This window comes from Micromys minutus, assembly GCF_963924665.1.
Source record: "Micromys minutus genome assembly, chromosome: 6".
NCBI lineage: Eukaryota > Metazoa > Chordata > Mammalia > Rodentia > Muridae > Micromys > Micromys minutus.
The window spans coordinates 29,015,679-29,038,230 of record NC_137975.1 but is presented as its reverse complement, the minus strand read 5'-3'; the positions used below and the strand labels follow the sequence as shown (position 1 = coordinate 29,038,230).

Genomic DNA, 22,552 nt, shown 5'->3' with positions numbered 1-22,552 from the left:
CCCTCGTATGGCCTCTACAAGCATTAGTACATATGTTGTGGATGTACATGCATGCAGGCACACTTGCACACATGTGTTCTCCCTAAATATACACACATATGAAGCCCTTGGTCCTGTGAAGGCTCATTTCTCCAGTGTAGAGGAATGTCAGGGTGGTTAGGCGGGAGTGGGTGGGTGGGAGGGGGAGCATCCTCACAGAGGCAGGGCGAAGGGATATGGGATAGAGGAGAACCAGGAAGGGAGATAACATTTGAAATGCAGATACATTTAAATATAAATGCAAATAGCCAATAAAAAAGAAAAGAAGAAAAAGATGGCATTACAAGCTATCTTGCTAACCCCAAACCCAACAAATTTTCACATGTTCTTTTTATGCTAATTCCTAATTAATGAATGTTAAGTATGCCTTATACTACTACAAAGAAAAGTGCAATGTGCTGTCTTGATTTATATCATTACCCTGTGAGTTCTAACTTGTCTACAGAGTAAATTTATAAAAGAGGAATTTCAGGTCTAAGGAATCTACATAATTATAATTTTAGGATCTCCGCATGGCAGCTGCCCCAACTTACAATCCATCTGCAACATATGAAAGTGTGTTTGTCCATTAACATTTTAAAAAATGTTTTATTGAAAATTAACAAAATTAATGACTATGTGATAAGTGTCTTATATTATATCATTATTTATATATATAATATTTTCTGAGATTTAGCATAATAAAATTTTACAAACTAGCACCATGAAAATAACATAAATCTATTCTTTGATTTCTTGAGCTTAGAAATCTCAAAGCAAGCTCTCAGAATAACCATGTTCATTCAAGGTCTCATGGAAAATTCCTAGTTGTACTTTCTGGCTTTTGGGGGCTTGTAGCTCTCCTTGTTTTTGCTGGATGATAGCTGTCTCTCTCTCCACTCTCTGCCTCCACCTTGTGGCCTTCTTCCCTCTTACAGCCACTGTATTTTCGTGTCCACTCCCTGTCCTTTATGTGGACACTGGCCATTGTACTGGAGACATCCTGTTAACTCTCAGATCCACAAAGACATTTTATTTGAAGGTATAGTTTGCAGTTCTGGCTAAATAGAAAACTTGAAGACAAGAATCCAATCAACTACACAGTCTATTCATAAAGCATAAGGTAATTTAGAAATATTTTCTTGTTGAACCACTCACTCATGAAACATATATTTTGTCATCTCTGTGTTAGTCATTAATAAATTTACAGTATGGAGCTGAGTGCTCTGACTCTGTCACATTCGGTCCCCACACCACTCGGCACTCAAGGCCACCTCTAAGAACTCATGTGCAGTTCACTTCACCACCCTGCCATGTTGTTTTCACAAAATTCCCACTGGTATGTGGTTTCCAGGCCTCACACATGCACCCTAACTCTGTGGCAAGCCTTATGTGTCCCACCAGTACACCCTTTGAACTCAGTTTAGTCGCCACATCAAAGAACACACCAAAACACTGTGATCCAATTGGCAAAATATAATTTGCCCACCTAGATAAATCAAATGATCTTGTATAATTCCATCCCTTATGAAACATTTATAACAACCTTATTTATGAAGAGATGAGCTGAGAGAAACATAACCGTCTGCCTCCATCTCCTCCAGCCATCCCTCCTCCTGCCTCCACTTCTGGTCCTCCACCTTTCTCCACCTATCTTTCTCCTGTCCATCCATCCATCCATCCCTCCATCCATCCATCCATCCATCCATCCATCCATCCATCTCTCCCTCCCTCCATCCATCCATCCATCCATCCATCCATCCATCCATCCATCCATCCATGCATCCATCCATCCATCCATCCATGCATCCATGCATCCATCCATCCATCCATCCATCCATCCATCCATCCATCCATCCATCTATCCATCCATCCATCCATCCATCCATCCATCCATCCATCCATCCATGCATCCATCTATCCAAATGCATATGTCTGTTTGTCTGTACATACATGTGGAGGTATATTTGTATATGTAAGGATACATGAGCAGTTGTGGAGTATATGAGACAGGTGGTTGGGTTCAACAAAAAATGTGAACATTTTAGTGTGTAAATGAAAATTTACAAATGGAAATCTAAATGCATATACAAACATATATATGTTTATGCATATTTTCCTGAAGAAATGAATTTGGGAGAGTAGGGAGGTTCAAAAAATTTTTTTACTATGAATTGAAGATACCTTATGGTTTTCTAGAGCCAAATTATTCACATAAATGATTGTGACTATTTCTTAACATACTATGATCTACTAAGTGCATTTACTGTTTCTCAGTCACCATTTTTAGTGATTTCCATTTATTAGTTAAATGACTCCCACAACTCACTGAGAAATAATCCCAGTTTCTCTGGGAGAATAAAAACTGGCATTCTACCTTAGGTAGTCGCTGAAGATAATATTCTAAACCTGTCTCTCATTAAATATTCTTGATATCCAACACTTTTTACATTTTAAAACATGTATACCTGTTTTAATTTTTCCATTAATGCATTTGCTTTACATAGAGATCACAGACCCTCTCCTTCTAGTTCACCCTACACAGATCACCCTCATTCTTCCTTCCCTTTCTTCCTTGAGAAGGGGGAAGCTCCCCTGAGTACCAACCAACCTTGGCACATTAAGCTACAGGACTAAGAAAACTTTCTCCCACTGAGCCAGACAAGGCAGTGCAGTTAAGGGAACAGGATCCACAGGTAGGAAACAGAAATGGGGACAGCCCTCACTCCAGTTGTTGATGGACCAGCATGAAGAACAAGCCACCTATCTGCTACATATTAGTGAGGGCTGTAGGTCCAGCCTATGTATGGACTTTAGTTGGCATTTTAGTCTTTGGGAACGCGGATGGAATCCAACTGAGTTAGAGAGGAACCTACATCTGCTAAAGACCTCCATAATATAAACTCCTATTTTCACATGTTCTCTGCAAAGCCTGCTTCCAGAACAAAGGAAAACTTTCAGATGTGAAGAGTAGTCCCCTGAAATAACCTAGTAGCTGTTCCTAATTTTTACCTCCATTTGAATTGTTATGAGCAAGTGTCCTCTGCAGGCTAGACATTTAATGCTGAACAAGTTTTTTTTTTTTTTTTTTTTTTTTTTTTTTTTTTTTTTTTTTTTAGAGTACAAGAGTTCATTCTCCAAATGTCTTGTCCTTCGAAGAAATGCAATTGAGAGCAGATTGAGCAATGCTAGAGTTTTTTTTTTTTTCAGGATTTAGGTAGACTCTAGAAATAAATAGCTACACATTCTGTTCAGATATGTTGAATAATTATGTGATCAAGCTATAATTATGCTTTTCCAACTGAGATCCAAACCCCTGGAAAGCAGATCTCCTCAGCTCCCGGACAGGTTCTTGACATACTGTAGCATCTCAGCAGGTAGTCAATGAATAGATACATGCACATGACTGAGACCATCACAGGGCTTTCTAAAATTAGCCAAAAGTTAATAAAGCCGATGAGCAAAGTTTCGACCCATGGGAAAGCTACCATGTCCTGTGGAATTTTCCCCATTACTAAAGTAAATTTAAGGTGTTTGAGAAAGTCTTGCAAGGAATTAGCATATTTCATTTGCCTCTGCACTGCTTTCCTTATCTTAGCCAGTGGAGCAGAGAAAGCAGTCATTATAGATAATGAATGTTTTTATTTTCCTATCTGGAATGGCATAAAAGGACTCTAGGGAATCCAGGTTGTGCTCCAGCAACAGTTAATATGTAGAAATGTAGGTGTGTTCCCAGAGGGATTTATTGCAAGAAATTGAGTAGAACTCTGAAAAAGAACCCCCATAGCTGGTGAAAGGTCTGAATAGCAGGTGGTTCTGGGTGGGGGGCTATAAAAAAAGGAAAGAATGGATTTGTCTTGTTAATTGCTGCGCCATCTCAGATGGGACAAAGTCTAATTATAAAAGCTGTTTGCAGTACTACATGGCAAAAATACACTTGGGTCATGAATTTTGTTTGTAAATGGTAGCTAACCTGTTCAGCACCATTACATGTCTTGTTGCACATCAAACCCTCCCCCTGCAACAATCTGAAAATGGGCAGATGTGTTTACAACCATGGCAGAGCTATATCAACGTCTGCTCACAGTGCTTTGTGTTAATGAAAACGAGTTCCATAAATGACTCTTCTCTTTGTGTGTTTGGATCAGGGCTTCAAGGAACCCAGGAAATACATTGCTGCACAAGGTAATTCATATTATATGTTGGAGTTTCTCCTAGAAACTTGTTTTATAGCACTTCTGAGAAGGATTGGATAACTCGGACTTAACTCCTAGGGCCCCGGGATGAGACAGTTGATGACTTCTGGAGGATGATCTGGGAGCAGAAGGCCACAGTTATTGTCATGGTCACACGGTGTGAAGAAGGAAACAGGGTAAGAATTCAGAAGGCTGGAGGTTGGGAGTGGTGAAAAGAAATGCTGGGCTGCATCTGGTATGATTTATACAGACAATTCTCTGTTTTAACCTTGAGAATATTTTACTTCATGGATGTTGAAAACCTACATATATAAAAACTGTGTTAATGTGTGCATGTGCATGTGCATGCCTGTGTGTGTATGTGTGTGTTTGTGTAATATTTAAGTGAGTTAATTTTGAAGGTCATATTTGGCATTCTCATAAATTCTAAACATTGTGATGTGACAACTTCCATAGTATGTGTGAATAGCCACAGCAAAAACTGACGTTACATAGACAATGGACACTGACACAATTCAATGTTGGGAGAAATAAAATGCCTATGAGTTCCAGAGCCTGGAAGTAACCACTTGCAAGCATGTCACTTCTTGTAATCATTCTTGCAGTCTTCTTGTGATAGCTGGCAAAGACTGGGCAGATCATCCATCTGTTGATTGGTTAAGAGAAACCCATCCAGAATCATGAACACATTTCAGCTCAAGCTGCACATGTTATTAGAAAAGAATTCAAGTGTTGGGGGAATATCTGTTGAATATATTTTTGGTCGTTGGTATTTTCAGAGTAAGCTGGAACTGTATTATACTAGACTGGAGTAATTAATGGTTCTTTTAAACTATAGAACAAGTGTGCAGAATACTGGCCATGCATGGAAGAAGGTACTCGGACTTTCAGAGATGTTGTTGTGACGATCAATGACCACAAACGATGTCCTGATTACATCATTCAGAAGCTGAGCATTGCACATGTGAGTTTATCTCATTCTGTAACTTTGGATGTGGTATGGCTGTTTTATATAATAACACAGCCAAGGAATGCAAAATGTGAGGAACTAAAACACATCTGGGAAAAATTATTTTTAATGATCTTTAGGTGACAGACCCAGGGTAAAACAACCATGAAAGCTAATAGGATCAAATTTTAATCACTGATTGAGGCATTGTTGTCTGCACCAACCACACTCTTACACTAGTCCTTTGAAGTAATAACACATGGGGCCACAAGTTGTGCTTTGTCAGTGACAAGGTTGTTAAGTGGAAAAACAAACAATCCTGGATGTGAGTAGTCTCTCTGAATAATGGAAAGCATATTTTAGAATATGACACATTGCATGAGCATACTAAAACATATTAAATTATAACTATACAGGAGAGGGAGAGGTAGGGGGAGGGAAGAGGGTGGGGTAAATGGGAAGGGATAGGGAGGGGATAGTTCATCAAGAAAAGAGGTCAGCGTGGCTTTGGTAGGACTTGATATGGAAGTCATCTCTTATTCAACTCAATTTTCAGGAAAATTTTAGGTAGGGGAGCTTATGAATGCAGAACATAAATCAGTGGTTGCCTTTGCTGTGGGTGTAGGAATGGAGAGTCAGATGGGTGCAGACTTTTACCTTTTTGTGCCAACATGCTCTGCTGTTACAAAGTGATAGGGCATTACTCTGGGGACAATGGCTGTGCTTTGAATATATGGGGTCTTTTGCAATTGAAACTTGTACACCTTATTTGGGTTAAATGTTTCTTTGAATCCTACTTTTGGGAGGCTTTTGGTAACCTGAACTTTATTAGTACATATTTTCTTCAGAAAATCAAATCAAATTAAACCAAATCCAAACAGAGCAAAAAGCCATATTTGCTCTCAGTATCTCTCCTAAAGCCTTCTTTGCTATGATAGCATCACTCTCTGCTTTGCTTTTGGGGATGAACAATCCTGCCTAAAGCCAACAGAAAAAAATTCATGTTTGGTAAGGTATTTCATTACATATATATGGAAGCTGTGTAGAGGCTGATGTTTATCTACTCATGGTGATTATTCTGAGGTATCTGTCCTGATGAATTTATATGTTGTCTATTGGAAAACTACAAAGAAAATATTACTTTATTATTTATATTTTGAAAGGCAGTAATTCTCTGAGTGAGAATCTATAGAACAGAAGACAAACCAAATAATTGATTATACTTTCTCCATGTAGGAAATAGTCATACTTGCTGGGAAACCAAACAGATAAGTTCTAAAGAACTATGTGGATAGAATGAATGTACTCAGGGTACAAACCTCCATCTACAACTTTGTCTCAGTTTTAGGTTTTTTTTTTTTTTTTTTTCTTTAAGCACAGAATGTCCAAGGAATTTCTACTTTATTTACTCTTCATTTATATGTTCATTACTGGTTTGTTGGGCAGTACATGTATGTCTTAGTGTGAACTTTCATGAACTTTTAGTAACAGGATAGGAAATCCAATCCTGGAAAACCAAGGAAGAAAAAGTCTGAGGCAAAGGTTTCGAGATACTTACATGAGAAACCTATTATACAGGTCTTCTTTTTTATATATCTATCACACTGGGTTTTTTTTTTGTAAGAAACTGTCTCAAAGAATGAATTATCTCTTGAGTAGAAAAAAGAGAAAGCAACTGGAAGAGAAGTGACTCATATTCAATTCACCAGCTGGCCAGACCATGGGGTTCCGGAAGATGCTCATCTGCTCCTGAAACTTCGACGGAGAGTTAACGCTTTTAGCAACTTCTTCAGTGGTCCCATTGTGGTGCACTGCAGGTAAAGACTCTGTGGTGAAAGTGGACCTGTCAGCCTGTCCAACCCTTTGGTTGGGCAGTTAGGGACATTTTTATTGGCAAGGGCTATTTTGTCAATAATCTGCTAAGATTAATATATATTCATTTCTCAAACAGTTGTCTTATAAATTGACATTTTAAAATTTCATTCATTTGTGGGGGCATAAATTGACATTATGTTTTATCAGTTAATTTTCAAGGGATTGAACGTAAATATGTGAATAATTCCTTAGATAAAATTGCTCTGTTGCTTTCCCTTGATGGCTGTTTCACTTCTTCCTTTTGAATATTGCTCACACATTTCTTTCATTTAAAAAATTATGTGTGTATATGTTTTATGAATGCCTATATGGTTTTGGTGGCTGTTTTAGGATGGAGAAGAGCCTTCTAGAGTTTTATAGAATCAAATCTTTTCTTCTGCTTTTCAGTGGAATTTAGGAATCAAGTTCACATCAACAGTCTTGCTCCTCCACTCACTGAGACATCTGGTATACCTCACACCTTACTTTTCTGTTTATTCCCTCAGTGCTGGTGTTGGGCGTACAGGCACCTACATTGGAATTGATGCGATGCTGGAAGGCCTAGAAGCAGAGGGCAAAGTGGATGTGTATGGTTATGTTGTTAAGCTAAGACAACAGAGGTGTCTGATGGTGCAAGTGGAGGTACAGTCTTAGTTAACATGATTACGCTTAATATTGTTTGAGTATTTAAATTTTCTGTGGGCAGTAATGAAGAGCTTAAAAGAAATTCACATTATTTATAGATTCAAGTGGTGGAAGAAGGTGATGCTTTAATTTCAGAAAGCTAAAATGAACTAATCCTCATAAGAAGCACTTTGTACTTGTAGAAATATATAAGTGGAAGCAAGGTGAACCTAATGTAGTTCCCAAACAATGAAGTCATTTCTATGATTGAGCCTAAAGAGAAAGAACAACTTTTCATAACACTGAGTGGACAGAATAGAATAGGAGATAAGAATATCTTTTGTTTTCTTTATTTTTTCAGACTTAGTTGGTCTCACTTTGCAGTTCATATGGCCTTAAATTTGCAGAAATCTTGCCTTGGCTTCTTCAATGCTAGACTAACACCACATCCTGCAATTAGATTAAATTTCCAATTTAAAGGCCCTGAATTACTCATTTTATGCATTGCTGGATTTCTTTTAATCTTTCTATGCTACAGATAAACTATCTACAAAATAGAATTAGTGCTGAGATAAAGTCAGTATTTGTCTCATATAAGAAAAAAACCCAACATGAATAAAAGGAAAATATACATTGAAGCACTTAGGCATCTTTGGGGCATATGCTGTGGCATTTGGTTGTTGTATAAAATAGTTATTATAGAAAGTGTCTGTTCAGCAACACTACATGTTTGTTTGTGCAAATGACCATAAACAGAAAGAGATACAGGAGTGCTCCCTAGATTTTAGTAGTTAGAATGACAAAATATTGGGAACTCCTCTAAATACCTATCAGTGTGAAGTGAAAAATCACAACAAATTACTTGAGGTGTTGAAGAGAACAATCTAGTGTGTGTCTTCCTATGTGGTCAGAGGAAGACATAGAAACCACAGAGGAATGAATATCAGTTACATGCATCTGCTTTTGTGTCTGTAGAGAAATAGACATGAATGCAGATCTTGTCAAAATAAAATGGTACTCAGAAAATAATCACAGTGAAAAGATGTGCCAAAGGAGATATGGCAGTATAAAAGGCTTATCAAAAACGTATCTTTTCCTTAAAAAGGAAAAATAAAACATGGACTCAAATGAGCTAATAAAATTATTCGGAATTGCTAAATTGTGGTTGACATACCAAATCTCTATTGGAGAAAAATGCCATAAAACTTTGAATAATATATTTGTTCTATGGAATATTTACCTGTTTTTCTAACATACTTTGAAATTTATTATAGCTTTAGGTAATATTAATTTTAATTAATGGATATTCTCATCGAAAAGTCACATTTTCCCCGGAATTATACTCTAAAATGCAATTTGTTCATAGTCTAGAAAGTTGTGACTCAATTTCCAGAATATTTATTATGTTACAGATATCAATATTTTTTATTACACATTGTCTCAGTGTGTTAAAATTGAATGCATGCACATTTCAGTTAAATGTAATCTACAGGATTCTATAGTACATTTTAGTTTTGTGTGCTATTCTTTGATTCTTTTGTAGGCACAATACATCCTGATCCATCAGGCTTTGGTGGAATACAATCAGTTTGGGGAGACAGAAGTGAACTTGTCTGAATTACATTCATGGCTACAGAACATGAAGAAAAGAGATCCACCCAGTGACCCTTCTCCTTTGGAGGCTGAATACCAGGTAGCAATTGCCACATAAATGTCAATGGTCATAAGTAATTTTGAAGAATGTTCCTTTTTTTTTCAGGTCCTTGCCCACTACTTGAATACAAAGCAGTAGAATGCAGATGAGAAAGCTAAGACTCCACAAATTAAAAAAAAAAAATGCCAGTATTTATACAACGGTTATATAAGAGTTTTGTTCAAATCTTGAGGTCTGAGTCTACAACAAATATTGTTGCTTCACTGAGCTTATATGAAAAGTGTCAAAATAATAACAATAGTCACATAGTGGTCTGCCACAGGCAATGTAACAACTCCTCTTTAAATACTGCATCTGGTTTTGGTTTCAAAGTAGATAATTAGTAGGATTTATGACTGATTATGAAGTTGAACTGGCTGGAGCTGTAAGGCAGAACATAAATGATAAGTATGTGCATCTCCACCTCTTTTTTAAGTGATAATTCTGAAAACCAAACGAGAATAAAGTTGGCTGTGATTTCAGTGTGTTGATACAGCCAACCTCATACAACTTCATTGTCAAAAGTGGTGTGAATTTTTCTTTCCACCTGTAGTTTCCATTTTCCTGAGACTTTCACTTTCATAAGAGATGGTATGTGCTTTTTTTTTATCAGATGTAGGCCACTTGACCGTTTATGATAAAAGGCTGTGCTGAGCTTGTAAGATAGCAGGCAGTATCCAATGATTCTGAGTATCACCATCTTCCAAAGGCTTGGCCTATAGTGAGAAACTAGTACATAATGAACAAGACTGAACATCAGGGAGCTTTAGCATTATTTTGTTGCCCTTTGAGCTGACAAACTGATCATAGCTCACTACGTCACTCATGCAATCTTGTTGTTTAGTGGTATTGGTGTATTTAAGGTAAATAATTGTATGTATAGGCACTAAAAGAAAGAGGGACTTATTGTTCAACTGAGTAGACATGATTGAATTTCTTCTGGGTGCCAAGAACATTTGTAGCCACAAGAGTCAAAGTGCTTTGCAAGTAAACATGGGAGATGTCTGAAAGTGTGTCATCCGCCAGCTATAACATGTAGAGACTGAGACTGGAGGCATTACTCCACCCAAGCAAACAGAAAATGAATGAGGGTAGAGATGCTGAGTGGCTGCTACATGTGGTGATTGAACGTCAGACACTGGAAGTAGCTCTTTTATAGCTATCTTTCCTTCGGTAATAATATATTTGAAATGTTTAATTGACACATAATTGTACATATTTGTGCAGAATAGTAGAATGTTCCAAAAACATGTTTACTACACATGCTAATCAAATCAAAGTTTGACTTCAGATTGCCTTTAATTTATGGAGAAATTGTGAAGCAGTCTTGAGTGGAGAGTTGAGGGAAACCACGGGAACAAAGGCAACATAAATATTAGTGCTCAAGTAAGAAGACAGATTAGAAAACAGTTAATTCAAAGATAATAAGATGGTCAGAAGTTGTTGTATGATCATTCGCTGTTTATGGCCATGAATTGAAAGAGTATCATTTGGTGGTTTTGACTGAGATCTCTGGGGATAGAGGTTGTATAAACCCAAGCAGATCTGAAAAGTGGTTATGTGATAATGTATTGAGAATCTTTGCAAGTGAATGTTTATAGCAGTAGGTGATGACATATGAAGTGGTCGCATAGACAGAAAGTCATAAGAACAGTATGCTGGAGACTTTGCTAAAAACACAAAATTCTAAAGGAAAGCTTCTAGAATAGATTACTAAGAGAAGGGTAATTTTCAGTTACATAGATGATTCAAGTCATTAGTTTAGACAGGTGGAATGGTGAGACTGGTTGAGTAAGGAGTAGAAAGAGTGAGCAGAGGAGACATCAAGCTATAATAAAGTTTGCATAGATTATGTCATCATGGCCTAACCAAGAAGATGAGCATCTTATGAGAAAGAGATCATTACTATCCAGCCCTAAAATTAATGAGATCAGGTGATCCTGAAATTGGTAGCTGATGCCTGTGAGAAGATGGCACTGAATAATGAGCACTATAATAAGAGGGAAAGGAAGAAAATAAAAGTAATTGGGTTTTATGAGTAAGAAATTAATATAAATGGCTTGCAAGTAGAAGCAGAAGCAAAGAGAAGTGTAATTCTTATTCAAACTATTAGGCAGAGAAATGTAAGCTTCACAGTGATTCAGCTTCTTGGTGGTATTAGGTGATATATATTTGCTGTAAAAAGAGAAGGAAAGAGATTTCTGGGAGAAAAGAATCAGGATGTAGTTTTGCTGATGAACAAAAAAATCATAGACACCAGAAAGTTGATAGAAAGGTATTTGTTAAGATACCACCTTTAGGGCTGATTTAGCCTTTCCTGTGTATAAAAAGCCAGACTTCTTTTTACCCCAGATAGCACACCCAACAACACACCAAAAGCACAATTCCATCAGAGTTCAATTTGAATAGCCAGGAAGTTTACTGGGCATACATGCAGAACACTGGTAAATAGATATTTATAATGCTAGACATCTTACACCAGATGGATCAATGCAAAACTCTATACCACCAAAGATAATGGCCTCAGGAAAGCTGAGCCCCTTCAGCTAAACCTCCATTTCTTATACACCCCAGCATTATCCAAGACCATGTGCAGTTGACCTGCGACCCTGCTTTCACTTAATCTACTAGGAGGTGTCAGTAACCTCAGAACCATGGCCCTAGCTATTACTATTCTGTCTTGTATACTGGTCACCTCTCTGAGGGGCTTAGATTTGGGCATTTGAAAGAAGCAGGGATTAAAAAGTAAATAATTCTTCATATTCCACTGATGAAAGCGGAGCCACATGTTCCACTTAGAATATTAGGTTCTTTCTACTTGAGGACAGTGTTTGTAGGGTGGTGTCTTACAACATGCTGTGGTGTTTTCCATAGGGAGCTGGTTTTATGTTATTTACGTTTTTCATTGCTGTGACCATGTATCAATAAAAAAGACCAATTATAGTTGAGAAAAATCAAGAGGGAGTAAAGAAAGACTGGTTTACTTTAGTTTGTGGCTGAATTGTTTAGTCTATTGTGGAGGAGAAAGGACAATAGAAAACAATGTTCTCAGACTTGGATCACAGATGATGTAGCCAATCTCCTCCCCCAAATCAGGCCATGCTCCTTTCCTTGTAGACTGTTCTCTAGGAAGAAGTGCTATGGGAAGTCAATCATGAATTTTAAAGGTAGAAATATCAATCTCAATTCATATCCCTTGCAAGTAAAAGACCATTAATGGTGTTAACCAATGCCTGCCTCCTTCGCACACAGACTAAGCCAGACTGCGAAGGTAGCATAGAATTTCTTTTCATATTGAAAAACAGGTAAAAGTAAGAAGTGTCCTTTGCTTCTTACGGAACTGAAGGACCTGTCTCCACTTTATGATACCCTTGCATGTTAGATATGATATCCAGCTCTCTCATTGCTGACCTTTTATGAGTTCAGAAAAAGGGCTCTGAAGCCCCATCATGCTGTATTACTTTCCCACTTCAAGACCCAATTATTGCGTTGTGCTACATGGCCTCAACCATCTCTCCCCTAATAAAACTGCAGGGCAAATATTTGTCAACTGCTTCCCCAAACAATTCTGCCATTCTTCTTTATAATTGGGCTGTGGCAGCAGGAGCATGAGGTTGCTGCACAGTTCATTGGCAAATGGTCCACATTTCTATCATCTTCACTATCCTGAGGTCTCCCCTGCATCTTAAGTTTCAACACCATAGCTGCACAGTCAGATCCCTCCAGAGTTCCTTGCAGGGCATCTAACCCTTACTACACATTCTCTGGGCTCAGTAGCATTTTGGAACCTTGTTGTAAAATCTGTAACATCCACATCCTTGCATCTTTCATGCCCAGAAAGTTAGTATCACATGGATTATGCCTGGTCTTTTTGCAAGCTGGAAGTGCGGCCTGAACCTCTTGGATAATAGCTCCAGTTGCCTCTGTATTTCTCTATAGCTGAGGTTAGACAACACTTTCTTAGAAAGCCATGCAGATATACAATGCTATGAAGGCTTTCTTTGTTCATGCATTCTCCTTTCAAATGACAGTTTTACAAATGAGTTTGAATTGCTATACTTTAGCCCTCTCTCCCAATGGATGTGGTCACATCCTTTGTGTAGTGTCTTCATTTACCAAGATCTGCTCACTTAATACAATTTGCCATTACATGGTGGATAATAACTAAAGTCTTATTTTGTGGTCTCACCTAATGTAGGATAAAACTATGAAAATTTGTTGTCATGCATCTCTTAACTAAGAAGCAAACTCTATCAGGTACAAATGTCACTTTTTAGTACCAACTCACCAGGTCAAAGCTACTAAATATCTGAGCAGTAAAAACAAAAGCTTTAGAGTCAAATTTAAAAACTGTAGACTCAGTAATCTTTAAAAGACTGGGCACTGGGAGTTTGACCATGCTCTAATGAGTATGTAGGCAACACAAATTGAACTAGGTGTATTTCCTTTTTCTTTCTGTGGGGAGGATACAGGGGTAGAAGAATGGACTTAGAAGGAATAAGAAGTGAGAGTGATCGGGGTGCATTGTATGAAATTACCAAATAATAAATGTATTATGTGGGAAAATAAAAAAATAAATTTAAAATAAGCAATCAAAAAAAAAACTGTCACCCATGGGGAGTTACACAAAATTTTCAGGCATTGATGATATACTTGTTTAAGAGATAGCTCAGGCTATAATACTTTAGGAAATACTAGACTTTAAATGAGGCTTTTCATTTTTCTTTTTCATAGAGACTTCCTTCATACAGGAGCTGGAGGACACAGCACATTGGAAATCAAGAAGAAAATAAAAAGAAAAACAGAAATTCTAATGTTGTTCCATGTATGTAGTTGACTTTAATTTCTTGTATCAATACAGCTAAGCTGTTTCTGGACTTACTTAATGTAAGACATGGACTAGGAAGCGACACTTGATTGACAATAGATAAGCTTATGGTCCGTTGGGTGGTGCATGCCTTTAGTCTTAGCACTTGGGAGACAGGGGCAGGAGAATCTTTGTAAGCTTTAGGCCAGCCTGGTCTTCAGAGTGAGTTCTAGGACAGCCAGGACTACACAGAAAAACTTTCTCAAAAGCAAAAAGAATGAGAGAGGAGTGGGAGAGAAAGAAAGAACTTATTTTGTGGACTATCTAAAATTTCATTTTAGCAGATTATTTAGATCTCAAGAATTTTCAATTATCTTTAAAATATGAACAGTGTGTCTACCCAACCCCAACATGGGCACATTTGAAGAAAGAAAAAGCAGAAATAGGTTAAAAGATGAAACCTGTGGGTTGGAGAAAAGAAAGGCTTAGTTTTCTGTGCTACTTTTCTCTTACTTTTATTTTATGTCACGGTAATCATCAGACATCACAGTTGAGGAGAGCTGGAAAGGTTTGATACATAGTCAGTAAATTCAACACATTGAAAATATGAACGATTATTTTAAGTTTTATTTCTATGTAAGAATACTGATGACATGAAATACGATGTAAGAATACATGCTGCTTTGATATCCTCCAGCTGCATACACCATCATTAGCATAGGTAAAACATAAGCCAAGCTAATAAACAAGTCAACAAGATAAATCAGATCAATACATGGCTAACCTAGTTATTTTCTGCCAAAGACCTTGCTTATACTTTTAAAATATGGAATTGATAATTATGTAGTTAAGTACATCATCGGTCATGTTATTAGTGATTTAAAATATTGAGAAGCAAGGAATGCTTCAGAACTAAAAGGGAATTATTCTGAAGAATGTACTTAGTAGAAAAATTTTAATTCTATGTTAATTCAATAACATTGAAAACACAAGTCTAAGCTGTGAAGATATTTTAGTTATATTAAACAGAATGGTGATGGCCCATGAACGACTACGGTGTTATAAAACATTGATCCATCAGTTGGAGGATAATGATGCTACTTCGAGGACTTATACTTTTATTACTATAATCATTTGGGTACTTTCTTCTTTTTTGGCTTTTATATCTAATTTTAATCATTAAATGCTGGATTTTATCTAGACTCTTATAATAATAAGGTTAGTTCATTTAATTTTGAATTTCCTCATCATTTCTATGTGTCTGTCAGTAGAAAATTTGATCTGTTTGCATTTGAGTTTTGAATTGAGCCCAGGAATGTGATCATTCCAAGCACATTGTCTGTTGGTGAGCTCAGTCCTCAATCCTGAGGACTTTTTTGGTAGGACTTGTTGATGTTTCCTTTTCAATAGATGACTTTAACAGAGTGCCACTTAAGCATGAACTGGAATTAAGCAAAGAGAGTGAGCCTGAATCAGATGAGTCTTCAGATGATGACAGTGACTCAGAAGAAACCAGCAAATACATTAATGCATCATTTGTCATGGTAGGTACCTACACTCCAAATCCAGGGTCTGACTCTTTTGAGATTATGACTGTGTTGTTACATCTATTTCTTAGACAATATTATACCTAGACAAGAAGATCAACAATAATCACATACTCATTGGTGCAAAAGTTTTACCTTGTAATACCATTTTAAGCATATTAAACTACCTAAAAGATTTAAAATTTAGTCATTTGATTTAGAACAAGGCAGTGCTATTTCTCGTATTTTATGTTAAACACATTAACATACTAGCTTAAAAAAACAAAATTATAATAAATACAAGTATTAGAAAGTATTAGGTATTCAAAGCAGCATACCTGAGTTCATATGATACAATGAAGCTTTTTCATTCAGATAACTAGATTAATTTGGGATTACCCTAGCACTGATCTTCTTAATCTTGGTAGTTGCATGTTAGCATTTTTGAAAGTTTCTTAGACAAATTTATATCGTGAAATATTTGGGAGAAAAAAAAACAAAGCCAAAACACCCAAAACCAAAAACCAACCAACTATCCAAACAAACAAACAAAAATCCAAAAAACTAAATAAGGGATTTAGTAAAGACTTATAAACTCAGTTGGATTTATTTTTTCTCCAGATCTTCTTGCAACTCACACTTTAGTATTAGCTTAATTACATTATATCAGGAGAAAACCTATATACACAAGTTAAAATAGATCAATGATAAGAATAATTTTATATGCTTACATTAATTCATTTTCACAATGAAAATAATTAATAGAGAAAAATGTTTTTAGAAAAGTATTTTGATAGGTAGCATTGTGTATCATAAATGTAATTTCACATCATTAAGTGAGAGTGAAATATTTTATGAATAAACACTAAATTTTTCTTGGTATTCAGTCTTTAGTTTGTCTATTAATGGAAACAATACCAAATCAACTATTTTTTTCTAAAAGTGTAAGAGGCTATTGGTCTTTCTTTGATAGTAGCAGTAAAAAATTTCATCTCTGTGACTTTCAGAGTTACTGGAAACCAGAAATGATGATTGCTGCCCAGGGGCCACTAAGAGAGACTATTGGTGACTTTTGGCAGATGATATTCCAAAGAAAAGTCAAGGTCATTGTGATGTTGACAGAGCTCATGAATGGAGACCAGGTTTGTTCTTTGAAGAACCTTGCTTTAGAAAACCCTTAACCATGCAGGGCCAGTCTCCATTCTTGGATTCTTTGTTTATTGCTATACTCTCCATGTTTGATTCCTCTGGTACATAATTCACCTTGTCAGTGTGCCAATGATTTTTGACAGGTTGGCTTCATTGTCATATGTTTGGGTTCTAACATTTCCTCAATTTCTGGGCATGTGGAGGAAGGACGAACATGGTGGAAAATTATACCATTTTGTTTGCTCCCATACTCATGTGTGGAAATGCACTTTCCATTCCAGGCAAACATGGTTACATATAGAGCCTTGTCACCCCACCAGGTATTCTCGATATGCAAATATCCCATGTACCTACATCATCTTCCTCTGTGCCTCCTAACTCCATTCTTCTAAGAAGACAAAACTCTTCGAAATTTTCAGTTATATTTTTCCTTCTTCATTCCCATGGGGGTATTATTGCCACTAAATCCTATAATTAGTTGTAAACTTAAGATGTACATTTACTTCCTAATTAATCCATGTGACATATGTTTGCTATTTTCCTTAGTACCCTGAGATCCCATTAAAAATTCCCAATGGTAGATCATTTAATAGGGATTTAGTTCTGACATATGGTAAGTGGAATCCTCATAAGCATGCACCATGATCTATTCCTTTCTCTGTCTTCTTTTCCCTTTCTCTGCTTCTACCTTTCTCCTCTACAAAGCCCCTCTGCTCAGTCCCCTTCTCTCTCTCTTCTCTGTCTCTGCCTTCATTCTTCTTCTTCTTGAGTTCCATCTCCATGTTCCTTCCTCTACCTCTTGTCTCCTGGCAGTGGCTCTTTGTATTGCCAGCGATTACAGGATGCTAGTTTGTAGAAACCTCTCATTCTCTTAATCTCCATTCTCACCCTCTCATGTTGTCTCAATGTAGATTTTCATAGAGTTGACCATCAAGACACTGGGTTAAATTTTGAATCAATGCAAACAATCTCTGTTCTCAAGGACCAGTGAGGAGATAGAGGATCCCAGGTTGTTGAAAGAGTCATGGCTGATGTCAGCTGATTCTATAGATTCTGAAGAGGTTGAATAATAGGGGTTTAAAGAGAGAGACAAATTTCAAATACCTCTTCCAGAGATGATAAAACTACACTTGGATTACTCTGATAATTCCCAAATAAACACCATGCAGTGAAAATTCTTTACTGTATTTTTGAAGTAGATTTTAGATTTTATAAATGTTTCAATTAATTTTGAATATAATATTTTCTATTTAGTTCAAAAATAAAAGGTAGGAGAAGAGAGGGGGCTCTAAAGAGTTTAAAGAGCAAAGACAACACACAAATAAAACATGGAAAGTCATGTTATTTATTTTTTTATCTAGGAAGTCTGTGCTCAGTACTGGGGAGAAGGAAAGCAGACTTATGGAGACATGGAAGTGGTGTTGAAAGATACAAACAAATCCTCAGCCTATACTCTCCGAGAATTTGAGCTGAGACATTCTAAGGTAAGGAAACACATAGAAAGCATTCTGGCTTTCAAAATTATGATGTAATTATCATGTAATTAATTTGATAGCAAATTAGTATAAAAAGTTGTGTCTCTTCAAGACCACTGCCTTTATTATGGTTCTGAATAAAAAATGTATGGTATTTGAATAAAAACAACTGTAAAAGCAAAAAAGAAACTATCAAAGTTATTATAAACTGGACTGAATTTCACTTAAGCTAATGTTCACTTCACCTCTGATTGCAGAGGAAGGAGCCCAGAACTGTGTACCAGTACCAGTGCACCACCTGGAAAGAGGAAGAGCTCCCTGCAGAACCCAAAGAACTGGTGTCTATGATTCAGAACCTCAAACAGAAGCTTCCCAAGAGTTCTCCAGAAGGGATGAAGTATCACAAGCATGCACCAATGCTAGTCCACTGCAGGTTAGGAAGCTGATGGGATGTATTCTAAAGTTGGCAGGCTTTGTGTTTACTTATATTGAACTCAGGAGAGCATCCTAATGATGAGAAGATGCTGTGGCCCAATAAGAATCCTCATGAAGCAATTCATTCTTATGTTATTTGTATGCAGCATGACTTCAATAATAATAATAATATAAACAATGATAGTTATAAAGAAATTATTTCAAGCAGGCAGATGTTTAATATCATGTGATGTCATTGCTGACTCTGTCTTGCCAAGCATTAGACCTGCAATGCTCTGTGTAATAAACTGGTGGGTGAAAAACAGAAATGTGTATGGATGAGTTGGCTGATGGATTCCATTGTGAACAGACTTCTGTGCATTGCATTTACTCTACTGGGTATTATAGAACCTGATAGTTAAATGGTTTGTTTCGAGTGGATATACTTTAAGCTAGTCCTTTATAAACCTTTTATGAAAGCGTGTGTGTGTGTGTGTGTGTGTGTGTGTGTGTGTGTGTGTGTGTGTGTACAGACCACATTATTCATGAGGATGTCAGAGAACAGTTATCAGAACCATATCCTTCCTGTCCCCTTGGGGTCCAAGAACCAAGTCAGGTCATTAGAACTGAGCACAGGAAGAGCCATCCGAAGTGCCCTTAACTTGAACATGAACTGAAATCTCATTGCTTGGCAACTTGACTTTAACCAACTTCTGAGCTGATTCTCCAAGGCACTCTCACAAATAATACTGTGTAATTTCTTTAGCCCTTGCTATGGAGACACTTGGGTATCACCTGTAGCAGATACTCCCACAACCTTAAGGCCTATTGAAAAAGAGGTATAATATGAAAAGTTTATAAAAAATAAATATTAAAGTTCATCATACATTTTAAAAGTCCTAATGTAAGATGAGCACTGTAAGTCTGAAGAAATTTTTTTTTAAAGAGAAGAAGGTTCTCACTAACGTCATCAAAGATAAAGGAACAAGCCCTCATGGGCACACTCCTTCCCAAGATTATTTGCACTTTTAAAGGTGAAATTTACTGGAAAAGAAAACGGATGAACAGAAGCTAAGGCTCGAATTTACTGCTTAGGGTGTAACTGTATTTTCTCCGTGAAGTCTAATACAGAGCATCCGCCGATTACATCAGGTTAAAAGTGAAGCCATATTGGGTTTTTCACCCTTACTGTTTTTCCTCCTCTGGTTGATAAATTATTTGAACATCCTTGCTTCAGTGAATAACTCTGTCAAGCATCATTTTCTCACTGATGTCAAAAGAGAACACTGTTAAGAAATGTTGAGAAGAGTTTGGAGCGATGTAGGGCTAATCCTTGGGTGTAATCTGTTTCCAGAAATGTTCCATTGCTTCCAAAGTCTTAGTCTCCTCATCTATCAAGTCTTCCATGCCATATTAGTCCTAACAACTGAGGACATTAGTGAAGGTGCATTTAAAAACACAAGTCAATCAATACATGAAATTATACTCTTAAAATCTATGTCTCCTTTAGCCACAGAACCAGCACGGCACAGTTGTGTATTGGAAAGGCTTGTCCCCAAATACATTCACGCAAACAAATTTGGTCTTTAAAAAATGAGAGAAATATATATATATATATATATATATATATATATATATATATATATATATATATATATATATATATATATATATAGTAGATGTGAAATTAAAAACAAAACAAAACAAAAAAAAAAAACCACACTCCATTTCTCTGTGTTCATACAAATAGCCCTTTCTCTAAAGAACCATGAGTTATTTCATTTTCTACTTAAAAAGAAACTCCCTCGTTCTTTTGGCAGAGATGGATCCCAGCATACGGGGTTGTTCTGTGCTTTGTTCAACCTCTTGGAAAGTGCAGAAACAGAAGATGTGGTTGATATTTTTCAAGTGGTGAAGTCTCTACGCAAAGCAAGGCCAGGGATGGTGGGCAGCTTTGTAAGTGTCCCTTGATGTCATTTTCATGTCCTCTGTGCCACCACAAGGGAACTTTACTTTCTTCTCTCCACCTCCTCCCATTCCCTTCCCTTCTCTGTTTTTCTTATTATCCACTCATTTTTATATCATAATCCTCAATGAAGAGTGGTCAGTATAAATAAGACCTTATCAGAGTTTGTTGTCAATTTGTCGTGACAAGTTCTATGGTCACATCCTTTAGTGTCCATTTATCAACTAGTCCGGTTATATAACTAACCAGTCCCAAATTTAGTAACTTCAATAACATGACTGTGTTTTCATTGATATTCTATTCACCTGCTCAGCTCTCCAGGCATGGCCAATGAGATCCAGGCTCCCATGTCTTCCATCGGCTGATGTATCTACTTAGGTTTGGCTGGCCTAAAACAGTCTCTGTTGCCAGCAAACTGGCAAGTAGCTGTCATTTAGCTTTGACAGCTAGTGGCTATGTATCTCTGCTCATTCAAGCTCACATGAGGGCAGAGTATGACGAGAACGACCAGAATGAGGTGTGCCGCCTCTTGACGTCCAGGCCTAGATCTATCACCATATGGTTTCCAAGCAAACCAATCCCAAAGCTGGGTTTGGAATCAAGAGGCCTGCAGCTTACAGCAGAAAGGGTTGTGTGTTCAGGGGTAAGCAGTACGCATTACATGCATGCACCCCATGCAGCATTTGTCTGCAGCAATGACATAGTTGAACATCAGCAATTTAGTATTTATTCTCAAAACAATTTCTCCAAAAAATATCCAAAGCTCTCATGTTCACATGACCCGAGTTTACACGGATGGATTTTTAAAAGTATTTGATCACCTGATAAGTGCATTGGCTATAAAGAGACTTAAAGGTGAATAAGTATTACATAATCAAGCAACAGAAATGGCTGAAAGTGTAAGAGGGTGACTGGAAACACTTTACTTTAATCACTGGGGATTTTTGCAAGCTTCTTGAATGAGGTGATTTCTGCTCACATTCATAAATGATGTGTGCACATTATCTAGGAACATAGGTACACAAAAAAATGACATTTTGGCAGAGGTCTTGGCTCAGTTGTCACACAAAATATAGCAGGGAGTTACCAAGTTTGTGTTGCTCACAAGGTACTCTGCCTCTGATCCTAAGGAATGGTTAGCCAGTTGGAAAGAAAGCTTCTGATGAGAACATGTCTGTGCTCTAAACTTGCAAAAGAAAATGGTTAGTTCTTGGACATCTTTTCTGGACATAAAAACTTTCTCCATGTAAGTTCATGCCGCTTTTTTTTCCACCAGGAGCAATACCAGTTCCTCTATGACATCATTGCCAGCATCTATCCCACCCAGAATGGACAAGTGAAGAAAACAAACAGCCAAGACAAAATTGAATTCCATAATGAAGTGGATGGAGCCAAGCAGGATGCTAACTGCGTCCATCCAGCTGGTCCTCTGAACAAAGCCCAGGAAGACAGCAGAGCGGTTGGAACTTCAGAGCCTGCAAATGGTACTGAGGAGCCAGAACATTCTGCGAATGGTCCTGCAACCCCACCTCTTACCCAAAGTTCATAGGAAAGAATCCAAGTGGGACAACACAAAATCTCAGATTAGTTGTTTCTATTTTTCTAGACCTAATGAAAGAAAATGGCTGTGCAGTGGTTCATGGAATCTGTGTTCACCTTTGCCACTGTATAAAAAAATATTTAAGTTTCTCAAATGTTTTGTACAGTTTTATGCCTATTTTTAAAATGTATCTATATCATTCAGCAAGAATGTGTGTGTGTGTGTGTCTGTGTGTGTTAGAGAGAGTATGTTTCTGCAAGTGAGCATGTGTGTGTGTGTGTGTGCAGGTATGAGTATGTGTATGAATGTATCTGTGTGTGCATGACAGTAAATGTGAGTGA

At 37.1% G+C, this 22,552-nt stretch overlaps 1 protein-coding gene across 1 annotated transcript in view; it reads left to right on the top strand.

Moving 5' to 3' along the window:
- The window catches only part of PTPRC (protein tyrosine phosphatase receptor type C), a gene marked incomplete at its 5' end in the record, with an annotated part of 112,214 nt that extends 89,923 nt beyond the window's left edge, over window positions 1-22,291 (top strand). Inside the window, 13 exons of the mRNA XM_080918155.1 lie at window positions 4,167-4,203; window positions 4,293-4,390; window positions 5,053-5,178; window positions 6,823-6,980; window positions 7,524-7,659; window positions 9,185-9,334; window positions 14,069-14,159; window positions 15,552-15,685; window positions 16,675-16,809; window positions 18,178-18,300; window positions 18,549-18,724; window positions 20,526-20,661; window positions 21,948-22,291. Coding sequence (XP_080774281.1) covers window positions 4,167-4,203; window positions 4,293-4,390; window positions 5,053-5,178; window positions 6,823-6,980; window positions 7,524-7,659; window positions 9,185-9,334; window positions 14,069-14,159; window positions 15,552-15,685; window positions 16,675-16,809; window positions 18,178-18,300; window positions 18,549-18,724; window positions 20,526-20,661; window positions 21,948-22,220 — 1,773 coding nt within the window. The 3' untranslated portion in view covers window positions 22,221-22,291. The remainder of the gene's footprint in view (window positions 1-4,166; window positions 4,204-4,292; window positions 4,391-5,052; window positions 5,179-6,822; window positions 6,981-7,523; window positions 7,660-9,184; window positions 9,335-14,068; window positions 14,160-15,551; window positions 15,686-16,674; window positions 16,810-18,177; window positions 18,301-18,548; window positions 18,725-20,525; window positions 20,662-21,947) is intronic.
- Between the last annotated feature and the right edge of the window lie 261 nt (window positions 22,292-22,552).